At 39.5% G+C, this 15890-nt stretch overlaps 1 protein-coding gene across 1 annotated transcript in view; it reads right to left on the reverse strand.

The window, feature by feature from the left end:
- FER (FER tyrosine kinase) overlaps nt 1-15890 on the reverse strand; it is a 173901-nt gene that overhangs the window by 70406 nt on the left and 87605 nt on the right. Inside the window, exon 14 of the mRNA XM_082497917.1 lies at nt 2342-2398. Within this exon, the coding sequence (XP_082354043.1) occupies nt 2342-2398 (57 nt within the window). The remainder of the gene's footprint in view (nt 1-2341; nt 2399-15890) is intronic.

Below are 15890 nucleotides of genomic sequence, written 5' to 3' on the forward strand. Positions count from 1 at the left end.
AACATACCCCCAGGGTAAGTTGTTTACTTTTTTAGCTTTCAAAGAATAAAACTGAAATAATAAAGGCAATAGAATAATCTCCATCAGATGTATTTTTTAGTTAAATAAAAACAAAAGGAAAAGTAATTAGGACACAAATTGAAAGAAGGAAATTGGGGGATATATAACCAAACACTGATATCAATGAAAAAACCCAAGAGAAGACAAAAACTGAAGTTCTCATACTTTTAACTAGGTTTTGTATTTCCCAATGAATAAACACAAATCAATTTTAAATCTACGTCTGATAAATTTCCACGTGAATTCCACTTGTGTGTCCTGGCATCTGGGGCTGCATGTGACTTCAAAAAACAATAAAACTCTGCTGGAAGTGTCTTCCTTTCTTTCCTGAGTGATGAAGATTTCATTACATCATGCATTTGAATATGGTACTTCCAAAGGAAGAGGACAGAAAAGGGAAACAAGAAACTCACAGACAGAAAGTAGTAATGTGCTGCTAGTAACGAGGGAAGAAATTTATGCCTAAACACAGTTTTCTAGTATTATTTTATATACCCTAGGATAAGGAAGGTATAGCTGGCAAGCAAGGGCAAGGCATAGGATCTGTGACAGAAATCTGCCCTTCTGAAACAGCACTTTTAGAGGCCAGGACACTACTTCCAATATCTAAAACAGCAGGAGTTGCCCAAAGGTAAGAAGCTGAGTCACTCCCAACACACTTTTCCTCTAGTCTTCTGGTCAGAGGTCTTTCACTGAAAGCTGAACCAACCTTAAGGACTACTTAAGTATTGAAAATGGTTTTTTCCTTTATTTAAAATATTTAATTATTGTTATGTATCTGATTTTTAACATGTTCCTTTCATGGAACTTTCATTTTGTGGGGCATTATAGAATTAATACTGAGTAAATAAAGAGACCATTCATTCCTGAGGTGAAGGAACTTCGTCTTTTCTAAAGTTTGGATCCTCTTATGCATTAAGCTTTCATGATTTTCCTCCTTATCTTTTCCAGGCAGCTCAAGATTTTCTAGACCCTTAGATTTCTCACTTTCATGGTGAATAGCTGCAGTTTATTTAACATTTTCTCATACAGATGCTGATGGTTCCGTCATTCTTATCTTTTCTAGTTTGACTATGTCCTCTTAGAGACAGATGCATAACAGATTTATACTGTGTTCCAAGAAAGTTTTTATCCTGTTCTGTATGTTTTAAAGAACATATCCTTCTAGAATTACTTTTAAGCACTGAGTTGTCTTTGTTGAATGTTAAAAATGCTTTGCACCAAAAACATGCAATGCACGTATAAATTCACTTGACTAAATTAATCAATTTTCAGACTGCTTTAACTGTCTTTACTCATCAAGACTAATTCATATTTAACTTTTGGCATGACAAAGATTTTTTAAAGCCTGAAACATCTTTCTTTTTCTCCCTTGATACTATTCTGTTTAAGAATGCGAAGCTGTCACACTACCTGTATTTTATGCAGATACAGGTCTGTCTACAGGTAGATAACACTTTTTGTCATCTTATGCCAAAGAGATTTTTTCCTGGGTAACAGACCTTTCTGACAGTATTTAATTCCCCCATTTCTTGAACAGTTTATCAATTATTTCAGTGTGTATCATAGTAAGAAGGCAATTATTGCTTTCATTTGTCTCCTCCCCATTTAAGCCTATTTTTCATTTTTTTCAGGAAATCATTTGGAACATTGTGTCCAGAGTGGCACTTGTAACTGTCTTTGTGGGTGCAAAGGTGCTAAAAAAGTAAGTGAGGTACAGGCCTTACCTGGTTTTAAAGACTTATAGCTCCTAAGCAGAATTTGTGATAGAAACTACATTATACAAGAATTAATTTAATAAATATATGATTGTGAAGTTACCTAACACTCAACAATTCATACAAAAGCAACGAACATTTATTTTAACAAATATTGTATCTTATTGTATCAAATTTTATACATAAATACCTAAATTTTATATGTAAATACATAAACATAAATGTTTATTTGCTTTATTTATGTTTTGCAACATTTTTTGTAAGACTACACAAAGTAAAACAGACACCTCACCTTTATAGAAATCTAGTTAGCTTAAAAACCTTCTAAAAGAGAAAAATATGTATGCTAGCTAAACATTTTCAGCACACACATTATATCATTTACCAGTAAATGTGATTTACATTTATTTAAAGCACAATGCTGTGTGGTGTATTAAAGTAAAAGAATTGATATAAAAATCGCATACCGCAGTAATTTAAAAGATAAGGCAAACAGGAAATGTATAGGCTTAATGATTAATATATGCTTATTTAAATGTTATTTAGCTCACTTGATTACTTACTTTGCCCAGTAATTCTCCCAGTGTGACATCTTCATGATTGAGAACCCATTTCTTATCCTAGGGAAAGAAAAAGAAAGAATTTGTAGTCTGTGCAAATACATAAGATAAAATTTCTATAAGATATATTTCAGTAGAAATGGAGCTAAAGAAGCATTATATTCAGACAGCTCAATCAAAAGCATGACAGGAATTTTAAATCTACATGTTTATAAAACAGAGATTAGGAAACTTGCTATACAATAAAATATTGAAATATACCATATAGCAAATTTCTGTCAGAAGATTAAGCCTACAACACCGCAGTATGTATGTAGATAGACCACTATGCAGATTTTCACACAAGCTCTGGAAAACATATCTAGCACCTTGTTTTTAATAATTACCTGAGTCAAAATCAGATATGAAAAATTCATTTTAGTATATGAAATAACTTATATCAAAAAACCCCACATTTTTCTCCTCAGTGCACATGGAAAAAAATCTGATTTTTCTATTTATTAAAAAGACATATATTTGCATCTCTTACATCTTCTGTGGTAGTTTAAAATATTACAGGCATCTACTTGAAAAGACAACATAACAAATGCCAGTTAAAGTATCTGTTCCATGTTGATGACCAACACTGCAAATACTCTGCAACAGCCTAAAGACGTATAAAAAGCAATTATAAATTTCTTGCTATACAGAAATACTTCTTAAACATTTAGCTAAAATGTTAGAGTAGGATATTTTAAGTCCAACCAATATTTACTATTTTTCCATTTTTTTTCTCTGTTAGCACCTCATCTACTTATCACTTCACAAACACTATTACTGCTCCTCATGTTAGTGGTAAGGTCCTAAGCATTCTTTATCACTAATGAGAAAGGCAAATATCTAAACAAACATATGCCACATGTGCTCAGTGACAGGACAAGAGGCAATGAGCACAAATTAGAAAACAGGAAATTCATTCTGAATGTAAGGGAACACATTTTCAGTGTGAGGGTCCAGAACAGGTTACCCAGAGAGATTTTGGAGTCATTCCAAAATGGAGTCTGTGGAGACATTCAAAACCCACCTGGACACAGTCCTGGGAAACCCACAGTACCTGAACCTGCCTGAGTAGGGGGGTTGGACTAGAGAACCTCAAGAATACCCTTCCAACCTAAATGAGGCTGTGATTCAAAGACAAAGAAAAACCTTCTGTATGTATATAGACCATAGAATCACAGAATGGTTTGGGTTGGAAAGGACATTTAAAGATATCTAGTCCAACCCTCCTGCCATGGGCAGGGACACCTTTAACTAGATCAGGTTGCTCAAAGGCCCATCCAGCTTGACCCTTGACCTTGATGGGGCATCCACAGCTTCCCTGGGCAACCTGTTCCAGTGCCTCACCACCCTCACAGAAAATAATTTCTTCCTAAACCTACCCTAATTCCGTTTAAAACCGTTTACCATCGTCCTGTCACTACAGGCCCTGGGAAAAAGTCTCTCTCCGTCTTTCTAAGTCCTCTTCAAATGTCAAAAGGCTGCAATAAGGTTTCTCCAGAACCTTCACTTCTCCAGGCTCAACGACCCCAACTCTCTCAGCTTGTCTTCATAGGAGAGGTGTCCCCCTGACTCCAATCATCTGGACCCGCTCCAACAGATCCATGTCTTTCTTGTACTGGGGATCCCAGAGCTGGACACAGTACTCCAGGTGGGGTCTCCTGAGAGCAGAGCAGAGGAGTAGAATCATCTCCCTCGACCTGCTGGCCACGCTTCAGGATACAGATGGCTTTCTGAGCTGCAAACATACATTGCTGGCTCGTGTCCAATTTTTCATCCACCAGGACCCCAAATCTTTGGGGCTGCTCTCAATCCATTCATCCCCCAGTCTGTCTTGATACTGGACATTGCCCCAACACAGACGCAGGACCTTGCACTTGGCCTTGATGACCTTCATGAGGTTCCCATGGGTGTTCACCTCAAGCCTGTCAAGGTTCCTCTAGATGGCAGCCCTTCTCTCTAGTGTATCAGCTGCACCACTCAGCTTGGTGTGATGCGCAAACCTGCTGAGGGTGCACTCAATGCAGCACTGCGAATCAGCACTATTTCCTTTGACCTACTCAAGCCCTAAAGTCTGCTGTCAACTCCTAAGGAAGGTGGAGGCTTGTACAGACTTATGACTCCCTCTTTTTGCAAGGAGAAAACCATTCAGCAGGTAATCCAGAGATGTTCTGGGTAACTGAAAGAATGAAACGAGCACAGAAGAATTATGCTGCACAGTGTACTTTGCTGGGAAGGTGACTACCCATTACTATCCCCCATGCTTTTTGACTGACATGAATTCAGCAGTGAAAAAAAAGGGGCAGGGGTCACCCGAAGTTCCAGTATGCAACTCCTGTCAGCCCCATCACATGAATTCCTGTACCACAGCTCCATGTTGTGCGATAGGATCCATGCTTTGCCATTCCTCTTCCCCTGGTGGAGCACTGGGAGACTTGCAAGGAAATTCTCAATAACCATCAATTGATTTTTCTCCTATAGAGAAGATTCTTGATTAAAAGTACTGCCTCACATCAGAAGTAACATAATTTCCTTCACCTCATCCTTTTGATTTTGCTAAAAATTGTAAATATGCTGTTCACTGAAGATTTTCCCGGTGTTTTTTTCTGATTGGATACCTCATTCAGAAGCTGTAACACTACAAACAGATAGGAAATGCCATCAAATGTCACTGTTTCTTTTACCAGTGAAACTCAGGTTTAAGGAAAAAAAAAAAACACCACAAAAATGACTACTTGGAGGTATTAACATAATGGTTTTTAACATTGAAATAAGTATTGTAAAAGCCAAAAAATTATGGAACTAAATTTAATGGATTTTTACTGCTTAATTCCAAGGATTCAGTACATCAGTGATTGACTTCTGGAAATATTGACAACATGGCATTTCAAAGGCTCATTTATGAAGAAAAAATCTGATGCATAATCCTTCAGAGAACTAATTAAAGAAAATAGCACCATAAACTGGAATCAAATGATCCGTTGAAGGATTTGTTATCACTGTATCAGTACATTAATCACTACCTGTACTTTTCTTTTTATGAAAACTATCAGTCATTTATTACAGCAGTGTAATTCATTCATTACATTACCATGGTTCCGCCAGATTTTTCACAATCACAGGATTATTCAAAGTTTGATCGGCTTTGCTATTAAGTTCTTGTTATTGGTTTAGAAAATAAATCGTTATTGATGAGCACAGGCAACTTGTGCTACCCTGCTAGTATCAGTTTCACAAGGTATGAATAAGTGAATATACACCTCAATGGTATGTAAAAATTAAAAGTTTGCTGCTTACGACCGCTTTCTATGAATGGAAACCTTTAATTATCATAGAGTCATACAGCAGTTAGAATTGTAAGGGACCTTAAAGATCATCTAGTTCCAACCCCCCTGCCATGGGCAGGGACACCTTCCACTAGAAAGATTCCTCAAAGCTCCATCCAGCCTGGCCTTGAACACCTCCAGGAATGGGGCAGCCACAGCTTCCCTGCGCAACCTCTTCCACTGCCTCACCACCCTCACAGTAAACAATGGCTTCCTCATTTCTAATCTAAATCTACCCTCTTCCAGGTTAAAACTGTTACCCCTTGTCCTATCACTACACTCCCTGATAAAAAGTCCCTCTCCAGCCTTCTCGCAGGCCCCCTTCAGATACTCGAAGGCTGCTCTAACATCTCCGCAGAACCTTCTCTTCTCCTGGCTAAACAACCCCAACTCTCTCAGTCCTCATAGAAAAGGTGCTCCAGCACTCAGATCGTCTTTGTGGCCCTCCTCTGGACTCACTCCAAGAGGTCCATGTCCTTCTTAGGTTGGGGGCTCCAGTGCTGGACACAATACTGCAAGTGGGGTCTCATGAGAGCAGAGTAGAGGGGCAGAATCACCTCCCCCGCCCTGATGGCCACGCTTCTTTTGATACAGCCCAGGATACAGTTGGCTTTCTGGGTTGTGAGCACACATGGTTGGCTTGTATTCAGCTTTTCATCCACCAGTACCCACAAGTCCTTCTTCACAATACTGCTCTCCATCTCTTCACCCCCAGCCTGTATTGATGCCGGTGGCTGCTCTGATCTATGTGTAGGACCTTGCACTTGGCCTTGTTGAACCTCATTAGGTTCACAGGGGCCTTCTTCTCAAACTTGTCCAGGTCCCTTTAGATGGCATCCTGTCCCTCAGGTGTGTCAACTGCATCACTCAGCTTGGTGTCACATGCAAACTTGCTGAGGGTGCACTCAATCCCTCTGTCTGTGTTGTTGATGAAGATATTAAACAGTACTGGTCCAATACGAACCCCTGAGGGACACCACTTGTCACTGATCTCCATCTGGACACTAGGCCATTGACCACTACCCTCTGGGTGCAACCATCCTACCAATTCCTCATCCACTGAACATCCATCAAAACTGTATCTCTCCAATTTAGAGAGAACGATGTTGTAAGAGACTCTGTCAAAGGTCTTACGGAAGTCCAGATGGATGACATTCGTAGCTCTTCCCTTGTTCACTGACATAGACACTCCATCATAGAAGGCCACTAGGTTGATCAGGCAGGACTTGCCCTTGGTGAAGCCATGCTGGTTGTCTCAAATCACCTCTCTGTCCTCCATGTGCCTCAGATCTGTTCCATGATTTTCCCAGGCACAGACATGAGGCTGACAGGTTGGTAGTTCCCAGGGTCCTCCTTTCTACTCTTTTTAAAAACGGGTGCAATGTTTCTCTTTTTCCAGTCACTCAGGACTTCACCTGACTGCCAGGACTTTTCAAATATCACAGAGAGTGTCTTGGCAACTACATCAGTCAATTCCCTCAGGACTCTGGGACACATCTCATCAGGTTGTATAGACTTATGTACATTCCTCAGGTGGTCACGAACCTGATCTCTTACAGTGGGAGGGACTTTGCTTCCCCAGTCCCTGCCTTGAGGTCTATCCACTTAAGAGGTGGGGGAAGAGAGGTTGCCTGCTAAAACTGAGGCAAAAGTCAAAAAAGTTTTACCTAGTATCTTAAGGCACCTGTGGAGTGATATATGCCCTGCTAGACTGCACTAAAGCAGTTTCTTCAGCAGATAGTAAGAAAGAACCCAAGAGAAAAGATGCTGTCATCAACATCATACCAGTGTACAATTCTGGCACTAGAAAACAGACAAACCCAATTTTCTAATTTGCAATGTGTTAGATATCCATTTATATATTGTTTCAAAACAAAGGGTCACCGGTTCAGACAATTACCTTTAATTAATGAACTATAATAGGAACAGCACTGCAAGGTGGACAGTAACAAGGACAAGACTGTTTCTACTGCAAGTTTGTTGACTCACTAATTCTGTTCAAATTGCCCTGAGTTGAATATGTCATCATTCAATATTTTTGGATAGCAGCCAATAATTAAATAAATCAATCACACAAAGGAATGGATGCATATTAGCATATCATAAACAAAACTTAGAAGTCATGTCTTTTTTCTGTCTGATCATAAATTTCATTATCTTCTGTAAGTGGTTAATTCTGATTGTGCATAGAATGTAAGTATTTCTCCAGTTGTTAAATGCTATTACTCTACAGATTAATCATGTGTGAGAAAGATACTGCAAGTTACAAAAGAAATATGACAGCAAAATGGGAAATAAAAAGTAATCTTTAGTGTAGGTATAGATAAACAGACACAGTAATGCCCATCGGTCTAAGCCGCAGAAATTTTCATTTCAATAGAGTCGCTTCTAAATCAAATAGAGCAAATCCACCACATTTCCGTACCTAATCATAAACTAATCTGAATGAGACAGAACAGAACTCTTGAGACTATTAATGCCATTACTATTCCCCCCAGAAGAAACCTGCTTATTATGTAGCTCTCTTCTTGTAACAACACTATAAATCTCTCTTTACCTCGTGCTTGTTCAGATTTTTCTATTGTTAACTCTTGGACCACAGAATATAAGAGCACTTTAGACAAATCCAGTTACAGAAATTAGATCTTAAGCACACTTGTTTGTTATATTAATGATATACCTTATTTCCAAATGGAATCACTTAAGAAATCCAGAAACTTTACCACTTTCTACTGTATTTATGTCCTCTGGTTTTCCCCAGGAGGAGAACTGAACTACATACATGCCATACTTTGTAGCCAAGCACAGTAACTGACTTGGCTCAGCTCAGATAGAGCTTCAGTGCTTCTTCAGAGATAATCCTTTATCATACATGAGGAGCTATTTGGCAAAAGCATGCTTTCAAGATTCTCTATGGAAGAATACCAGGGAAATGACAAGATACCTAAAGGATAGGAAGAAACTGCCTCAAATCAGGGACTTTTTGGGAGAAAAGTGCAAGATAAGCAGAAGCCCTACTGAGACAGCTCCCGTTGTCTCCACAGCAGGCAAAGGAGTTCCCTGTTCCCTGGCTATGAAAGGCATTACTGTCTTCTGAAGTCAAATCCCCCCACCTATTTTGTTCACTGGTGTTACTCTTCCTTGCTTATTCTTCCATTAGTTATGGAGCAGCTGGAGCAACAGTGTGTAGTGAGGGCTGGCTAAGCAGCCGTGGCGGACCTTTGGCCATGAGGGCTGAGGCTCACCATCCAGCACCCACCCCACTGCCCTCGGCGAGGATGCAGGGACAGCCCCAAGTTGAGATCAGCCAAGTCTGCCGTGATAAAGTAAGTCTGGGGTCAAGCGGGGAAGACAGCCTGTGGGTTGGGGTCAGGGTGAAGGCCAGTGAGGGGAACCAGCATCAGACACTGCCCCATGACGAGTGGGCGGGTTCATAGCGACAAGGCAGTGCCACGGTCAGTCCAGAAGCCAGACGAGGACAGGGTCCAGGACCAGATGAACAGGGTGTGACCAGGCACAGGCAGGGCTGCAAGACAGCAGGAGATGGGGCTCGTGTGATCCTGAGTAGTAGATCCTCAGCTGAAAGCAGCTCCCATGGGACAGGGTTCGGTCCTGCCTGGGACCTTCACCTGGTGGTGAAGCCTCCAGCTGAGAGCTGGAAGGAGCACCTCTCAGCTGCATTATCATATGCTGGTCCTCAGCCCCCACCAGGAGTGAGGATGCTCTCAGGGTTCTTACTGAGATAGCTGTTTACTAATAACATGTTTGGAGTCCTATCACTGTATCTAACCTTTGGAGATACTGTTAGATCTGCTGGCGAAACACTGAAAAACAAATGGTCAACCAGACAATTCACACAGTGGAGAACTTGCTCAGCCTCAATGCTGCTACCCTTCCCCACTGATCAGGTACTAGCTAACAGTCATCATATTGGAGGATTATATAAACAACAGTTTGGTAGTGAGTACTTTTCCAGACTTTCTGAGCAATCAGCAGGAATCAATTTTGCATCAGTCCTTTCTTCAGTGGAGATGCAGGTACTGGAGTTGTGTGCAACGCCACTGAGGCCATGGTATGAACAGCAGATGGTCGCTGTACAAGATGCAATCTCATTTTTCTTCTTTTGAGCTATGAGACTGAAATGTTATTACTATTACCCTAAATTTCTTCCAAACACGTAAGCTCAAGTGTGAAGTGCAGTTTTCCTCCTGCCTTTCTGCCTTCATTAGCAGAAACCACATCAAAGAAATCACAAATTATTATGCCAGGAAGAAGGCTTACAAATTAGTTGCAGTAAATTATAACAGCTTTCAATAAAATGGAGAACATAACCCAGAATGAATACTCAGTGTTCAAATTCCCCTAGCATTATTTTTCTATAATTTTCGGTAACGATTTCAATCATGAAGAACTCTAAAATGATACTTTTTCAAATTAACAACCAGCAGCAAGGCAATTGGATATTAGCCATTTTGAAAAAAGACATTCTGGGAATTAGATATGAATTTATAAGCCTCAGATTAAACACTTGGATTTAAAAATCTTACAGTTTCTAATAGCAGACAGAAAAAGGGATAAAAAGAAAACGCCACCTGTGCTTCTATTCATTTTCACAGTACGATCAAACAAAACCAAAATTCTTACCCAGACTCCAAGGCAAGATTTGTAATAGAGGAAGAGGGAGCAAATCCCAATCAGGTTGCATCACAGTATGAATAAATAAGACTTCTATGTTATCATTGCTGTTATTTACTTATCTCATGTTCTCTACCACATTATTTACTCTAGATAGTTCAGACCACATTAAAATCACAAAGCTAGATGCCATCATACTGATGAAGACAGAATCTATAGCAAATTCTGCCACTGCTTTTCATCTTAACAGTAGATATAACAAAAGCAAAAAAGGCTAAAAACCTCCGGAAACTGGAAACCTTAGTTGATTTAGGGAACACCAAAACGACTCAACCAAAAGCAATACATGTTGCTTTAAGAGAACTGAAAACACAAGACTTCCCAACCTAAGAATCTATCTGAACACAGCATAGGGAATTTATCAAAAGCCTAAATATCTCTCCCCCTTCCCCCACCTGAGTAAATTCTTCATTAACATTACTCTAAAAAAAACATAAAATAGAGGGATACTGTAAGCATCTCATGAGTACAGTGCATAAACATGCATTATGCCTGTTTCTTCATGTTGTAAGCAGAAAAAATGCACTCAGAAAAACATTTTGGGAAATAGTATTTGCTCTCCTTTCAAATTAAATAGAAAATATCTATAGTATGAATTACTGTAGATAGGAGCAATTTTTGCATGCAACAAAATTGGAAAGTCAATCTTTCATTTTCAGTATTAAGGATAATTAGTGTCTTTTTAATAATGGCTAACAAAATCATAATCATAGATAATTTTTCATCACATCGGTATTCAAATATCACGTACCAGAACTTGATGAACCAGAGAAAAAAAGGAAAGTAAGTAACAGTTGTGTACATGTGGATAGGGCCTATCAATGTGGAAATGAGAAACGATCTTCTTAGAGAAGTACAATTTTTGACACCTCCTATGCCAGTAGATCTACTGTGCGTAACAATTTCATGAATCATAAACTATGTGTTTCAATTCCTTCAGATTAAGTACAGAAATAAAGGTAGCTAGCAGAAAAGATTTTTCATAAGAACAAGTGAGTTTTACAAGACGGGTTTTGAAAAACCCCACTGACAACTTCTTTAAAACTGTTTCAGAATAAAGATTCATGAGCTGTAAAAATTGTTATAGAAGCTGTTTTGCATTACTATCAGAACTGTATTAAGCCACAATGATGAAACTCAATGTGAGCTGTAAAACAGAGTAATGGTGAGATAGGTTTACGTCTTTGGAAAAAGTACTATTTCTCTTGATTTGTTACTGTTCCATAAAAAAAACACTGTGAAGTTTAACCTTTCTACTAAACCAAATTCTAAATGGCCATAAACCAAGAGGATAGAATTGAAATTTGTAAAATCTACTATGCGGCATATAAACTGCAGAAGTGACCTGAGATCATCTGCACAGCTTTTCTTTGAGCATTCTTTCTTGAAGATCAATAGGCAAAATGACTATAGAAGTCAACATATAAACCCAGTTATCTTCACTTTTTTTCAAAGTATGTGCAGTATTTCCCTAAGTTTATATTCTCTTATTCATCAAAGGACTAGAAAGATGCTGAGGATCTTTCAGGAAAAATACAGGAAGGAAATAAAATAAAAATAAAAATAAAAATAATAAAAAAAAAATGAGCAGGAACAAGACATAGAATGTGAAATCCTTAAGCACAGGAAAAAGAAAGTAAAATTTACAACAAAACCATTACTATTTCAAACACATTAAGGAAACTTATAGTATTCCTCTCTACTTAATACAGTAAATTCAGCTCCCAAACCAAAGTACTCTGAATCACCTGTTAACCAAATATATGCAGAGAAATGAATCACCCTTTATCATATATGCCTTTCAAAACACTGACAGTCTTCTGTATGCTCAAAAAGCAAATAAAACTGTGAGATACTGTTGTTTTTCATTTAAACATTCTGTACCATTTAAAGAAAGAGGAATGCAAAAGCACAGTCATTATGCATGCATAGAGAAATACACTCAAATGGTTAAAACAGGCTAAAATATTTTCACATATGCACAAACAGATTCTTATTTCCACCCATGTGCACGAAGAGCTACGTACAGCTGAGGCTGGGCAACTACAGATATATATTAAAATGTCCAAAAGTGTCTCCTTGAACTATGTAAGAAACTTAGCCACATACTTCGTTCCATCCTGACTTAACTTCAAAATATCCAGTTGCTTGCAGTTAGATGGTTTCTTTTCCCCAGGAAACATGTAATAATAATTATTATAATAAATAAAACATTTAACTAATTCTTTTGTCAACATTCACACACTAAGGTATACTCTCTGCAAGACTGTTCTTTTATATATCCAACAGTCCTTCCTAAATAATTTCTAAATTACAGTGGTTAGTATGCAATACCTTTCAAAGAGCTGCAGTTCCACATTAGAGCTTCCACCAAATTACTATTTTGTTCAAAACAAAAGCCTAAGATCTGTCATCCTATCCCTTCCTAGCCACATCTGCTCATCTTGCATTGGCTTTCACAATCTTCAGGTAACATGTTAAAAGCACTGAAGCAGAATAGAATTAACTTGGCAAAATTTCAAATAAACTGTTATATTAGCTTAATTTGTGATTGGGAAAGAGCAGGAAAAAGGGAAAGCTACCTAGAAAGGAAAGGAAAAGGGAGCAAGAACACCCACCCTTCTGACACATACACACCATTGTGGGACCAACACTTGACTCAGCTATAACATGAAACTCCAGCCTTAATTTATGAGAGTTTTTCAATGCGAGTATCTGTAAGCTCTGCCTGCATTCCAAGCAAGACAGATGATGGCTTTGACATCTTTACAACTTTACATAAATGGCAACAGTTTAAATGAAGCATGTTGCACTAAGTTTTTTACATCAGATACACATTGTTTTCTAACAAGATATTGCTAGCTTCTCACATATCACTAACTCATTCAGAATAGCAAAAGCACTCAGAAATCTCTAATGGCAAAAAAAAAGCCAGTCAATGAAGGGAAGTGGTACAGACACATCAAGTGGCTCCGCTGAATATTAGCACCTTCTATTACTACTTCTGTACTCTTCTGAATGCCATATTCAGAAAATATTATTTTTTCCTCCTGTATTAATGACTTTAGCTTGACAAAATTTTCCTATGAGGTCTATGGCAATCTACTCTCTGTTGCACCTCACTGTATCTTTTGTATCTTCTTCTAAAATTCCAAAGTCTAAGAACTAATTATGCAGCGTCCTCCTCAATGTGTCAGAATTTTTGAACAAACAGGTCTATAATTAAGCAAACAAATTTACTATTCATACTACTTAATTTAAAACATGACCACAGTGAGATCAGCGAAAAACATCTATGTCTACCATTTAACTTCTTTACCTTCCTTTTGTTAATTGAAAAGTACTGTGAGTCTACAAGTTTTTCTGGTGGTCATCCTGTAAAATATTCTAACTTAAAAAGAATCACCCCTTTTCACTTCGTTCATTTGTAGAAAAGACATCCATTGAAAGCAGTGTTTCAACTCTCACAAGCACCTCACCCTCACCACAATCTAGTCCTTCAATGTCCCTTCACAGAATCACAGAATAGTTGAGGTCTGCAAGGACCTCTGGAGGTCATCTGGTCCAACCTCCTGCTCAAGCAGGGCCAACCAGAACCAGTTGCCCAGGACCATGTCCCAGGTGGCTTTTGAGTATCTCCAAGGAGGGAGACTCCACAACCTCTCTGGGAAACCTGTGCCAAGGCTCAGTCACCCTCACAGTTTGTGCCCATTGCCTCTGGTCCTGTCACTGGGCACCACTGAAAAGAGCCTGGCTCTGTCCTCTTTGCACCCTTCAGGTATTTATACACACTGATGAAATTCCCCCTGAGCCTTTTCTTCTCCAGGCTGAACAGTCCCAGCTCTCTCAGCCTTTCCTCATATGAGAGATGCTCCAGTCCTTTCATCATCTTGGTGGCCCTTTGTGGGACTCTCTCCAGTATGTTCATGCCTGTCTTGCACTGGAGTGGCCAGAACTGGACATAGCACTCCAGGTGTGGCCTCACCAATCCTGAGTAGAGAGGATGGGTAACCTCCCTCAACTTGTTGGCAGTACTTTGTAATGCAGCTCAGGATTCTGCGGCCTTTGCTGCAAGCGCATGTTGCTGCTGCATGTTCAACACTTGGTGTCCACCAGGGTCCCCAGGTCACTTTTCTGCAAAGCTGCTTTCCAGTTGGGCGGTCCCCAGCATGTACTGGTGACTGAGACTGCTCCTCCCCAGGTGCAGTACTTTGCATTTCCCCTTGTTGAACTGCATGAGGTCTCTGTCAGCTCGTTTCTCCAGCCTGTCCAGGTCCCTCTGGATGGCAGCGTGACCCTCTGGAGTATCAGCCCCTCCTCTGAGTTTTGTGTCATACACTCTGCCCTACCATCTAGTTCATTAATGAAGATGTTAAACAGGGTCAGAACCAGTACTGGGGTACACTGATAGTCACTGGTCTCTGACTAAACTTTGTGACACTGATCACCACTCTCTGGTGGTGATCTTGAGGTTAGTAATCACAATGGATACACTATGTAAATCGTTGACAACCCTTTTAGGATTCCAACTGACTGAAAGGACAGAACTAGTAATAGGAGTTGCTCTGTTAGGAACTGATGATGAGATCCATGCACTACCCTAAATAGCACACAAAATACAGTATTTACCATGTAAATAATGCATTCTGAAGTCCTACCTAACCTGGCCCCTGAATTCCTCCTCAATCAACATTTAAGTACTTCTCTCAAACATATCCGTCTTGTAATTCAGACACTATTACATACACCTGATGCACACACTTGATGCAAGAAAAGCCCTACACTTACTAGCATGTAGCTTCTTTTGTGTCTATCCTTTCCTTCTTCACAGCTGATATTTCAGAAGACAATGGATTTCACCAATTAAGTTTAATGCTTTTGTGGCTTCATCTTGTAAAATAACGTATTATCTATGTGATGAACTGCCAAGAAACTTAAGCGCAAGCAACCCTTAAGAAGTACTTGTATTTTTGGTGGCAATTACAAGACAGGTCCGGGAGATCCACATATATCTGTAACAAGCCCTATGCCATTGCCGATACTTATGGAAGAGCTTGTTTCATTCGCTAAACGGTAGCTATTTATTTAGGAATTCAAGAGCTATTTCCAACTGAACTGCTCACTTCGTAATCACCTGCAGTGCAACAGGTATAAAAATAAGCACTATACAAACCAGAGGAGGGCCATGAAGATGATCAGAGGGCTGGAGCACCTCTCCTATAAAGACAGGCTGAGAGAGTTGGGATTGTTCAGCCTGGAGAAGAGAAGGTTCCATTCATCAATGACCTGGATGAAGAGATAGAGTGTACCATCAGCAAGTTTGCTGATGTGGCCTGTATGTCAAGGGAGGTCATTTTCCCCCTCTACTCTGCACTGATGAGGCCACAACTGGAATACTGCTGCCAGTTCTGGGCTCCCCAGTTCAAGAGGGACAGGGAACTGCTGGAGCAAGTCCCAAGATGATTAAGGGATTGGAGCATCTCCCTTATGAGGAA

This window comes from Vanellus vanellus (assembly GCF_965231255.1).
Source record: "Vanellus vanellus genome assembly, chromosome: Z".
NCBI lineage: Eukaryota > Metazoa > Chordata > Aves > Charadriiformes > Charadriidae > Vanellus > Vanellus vanellus.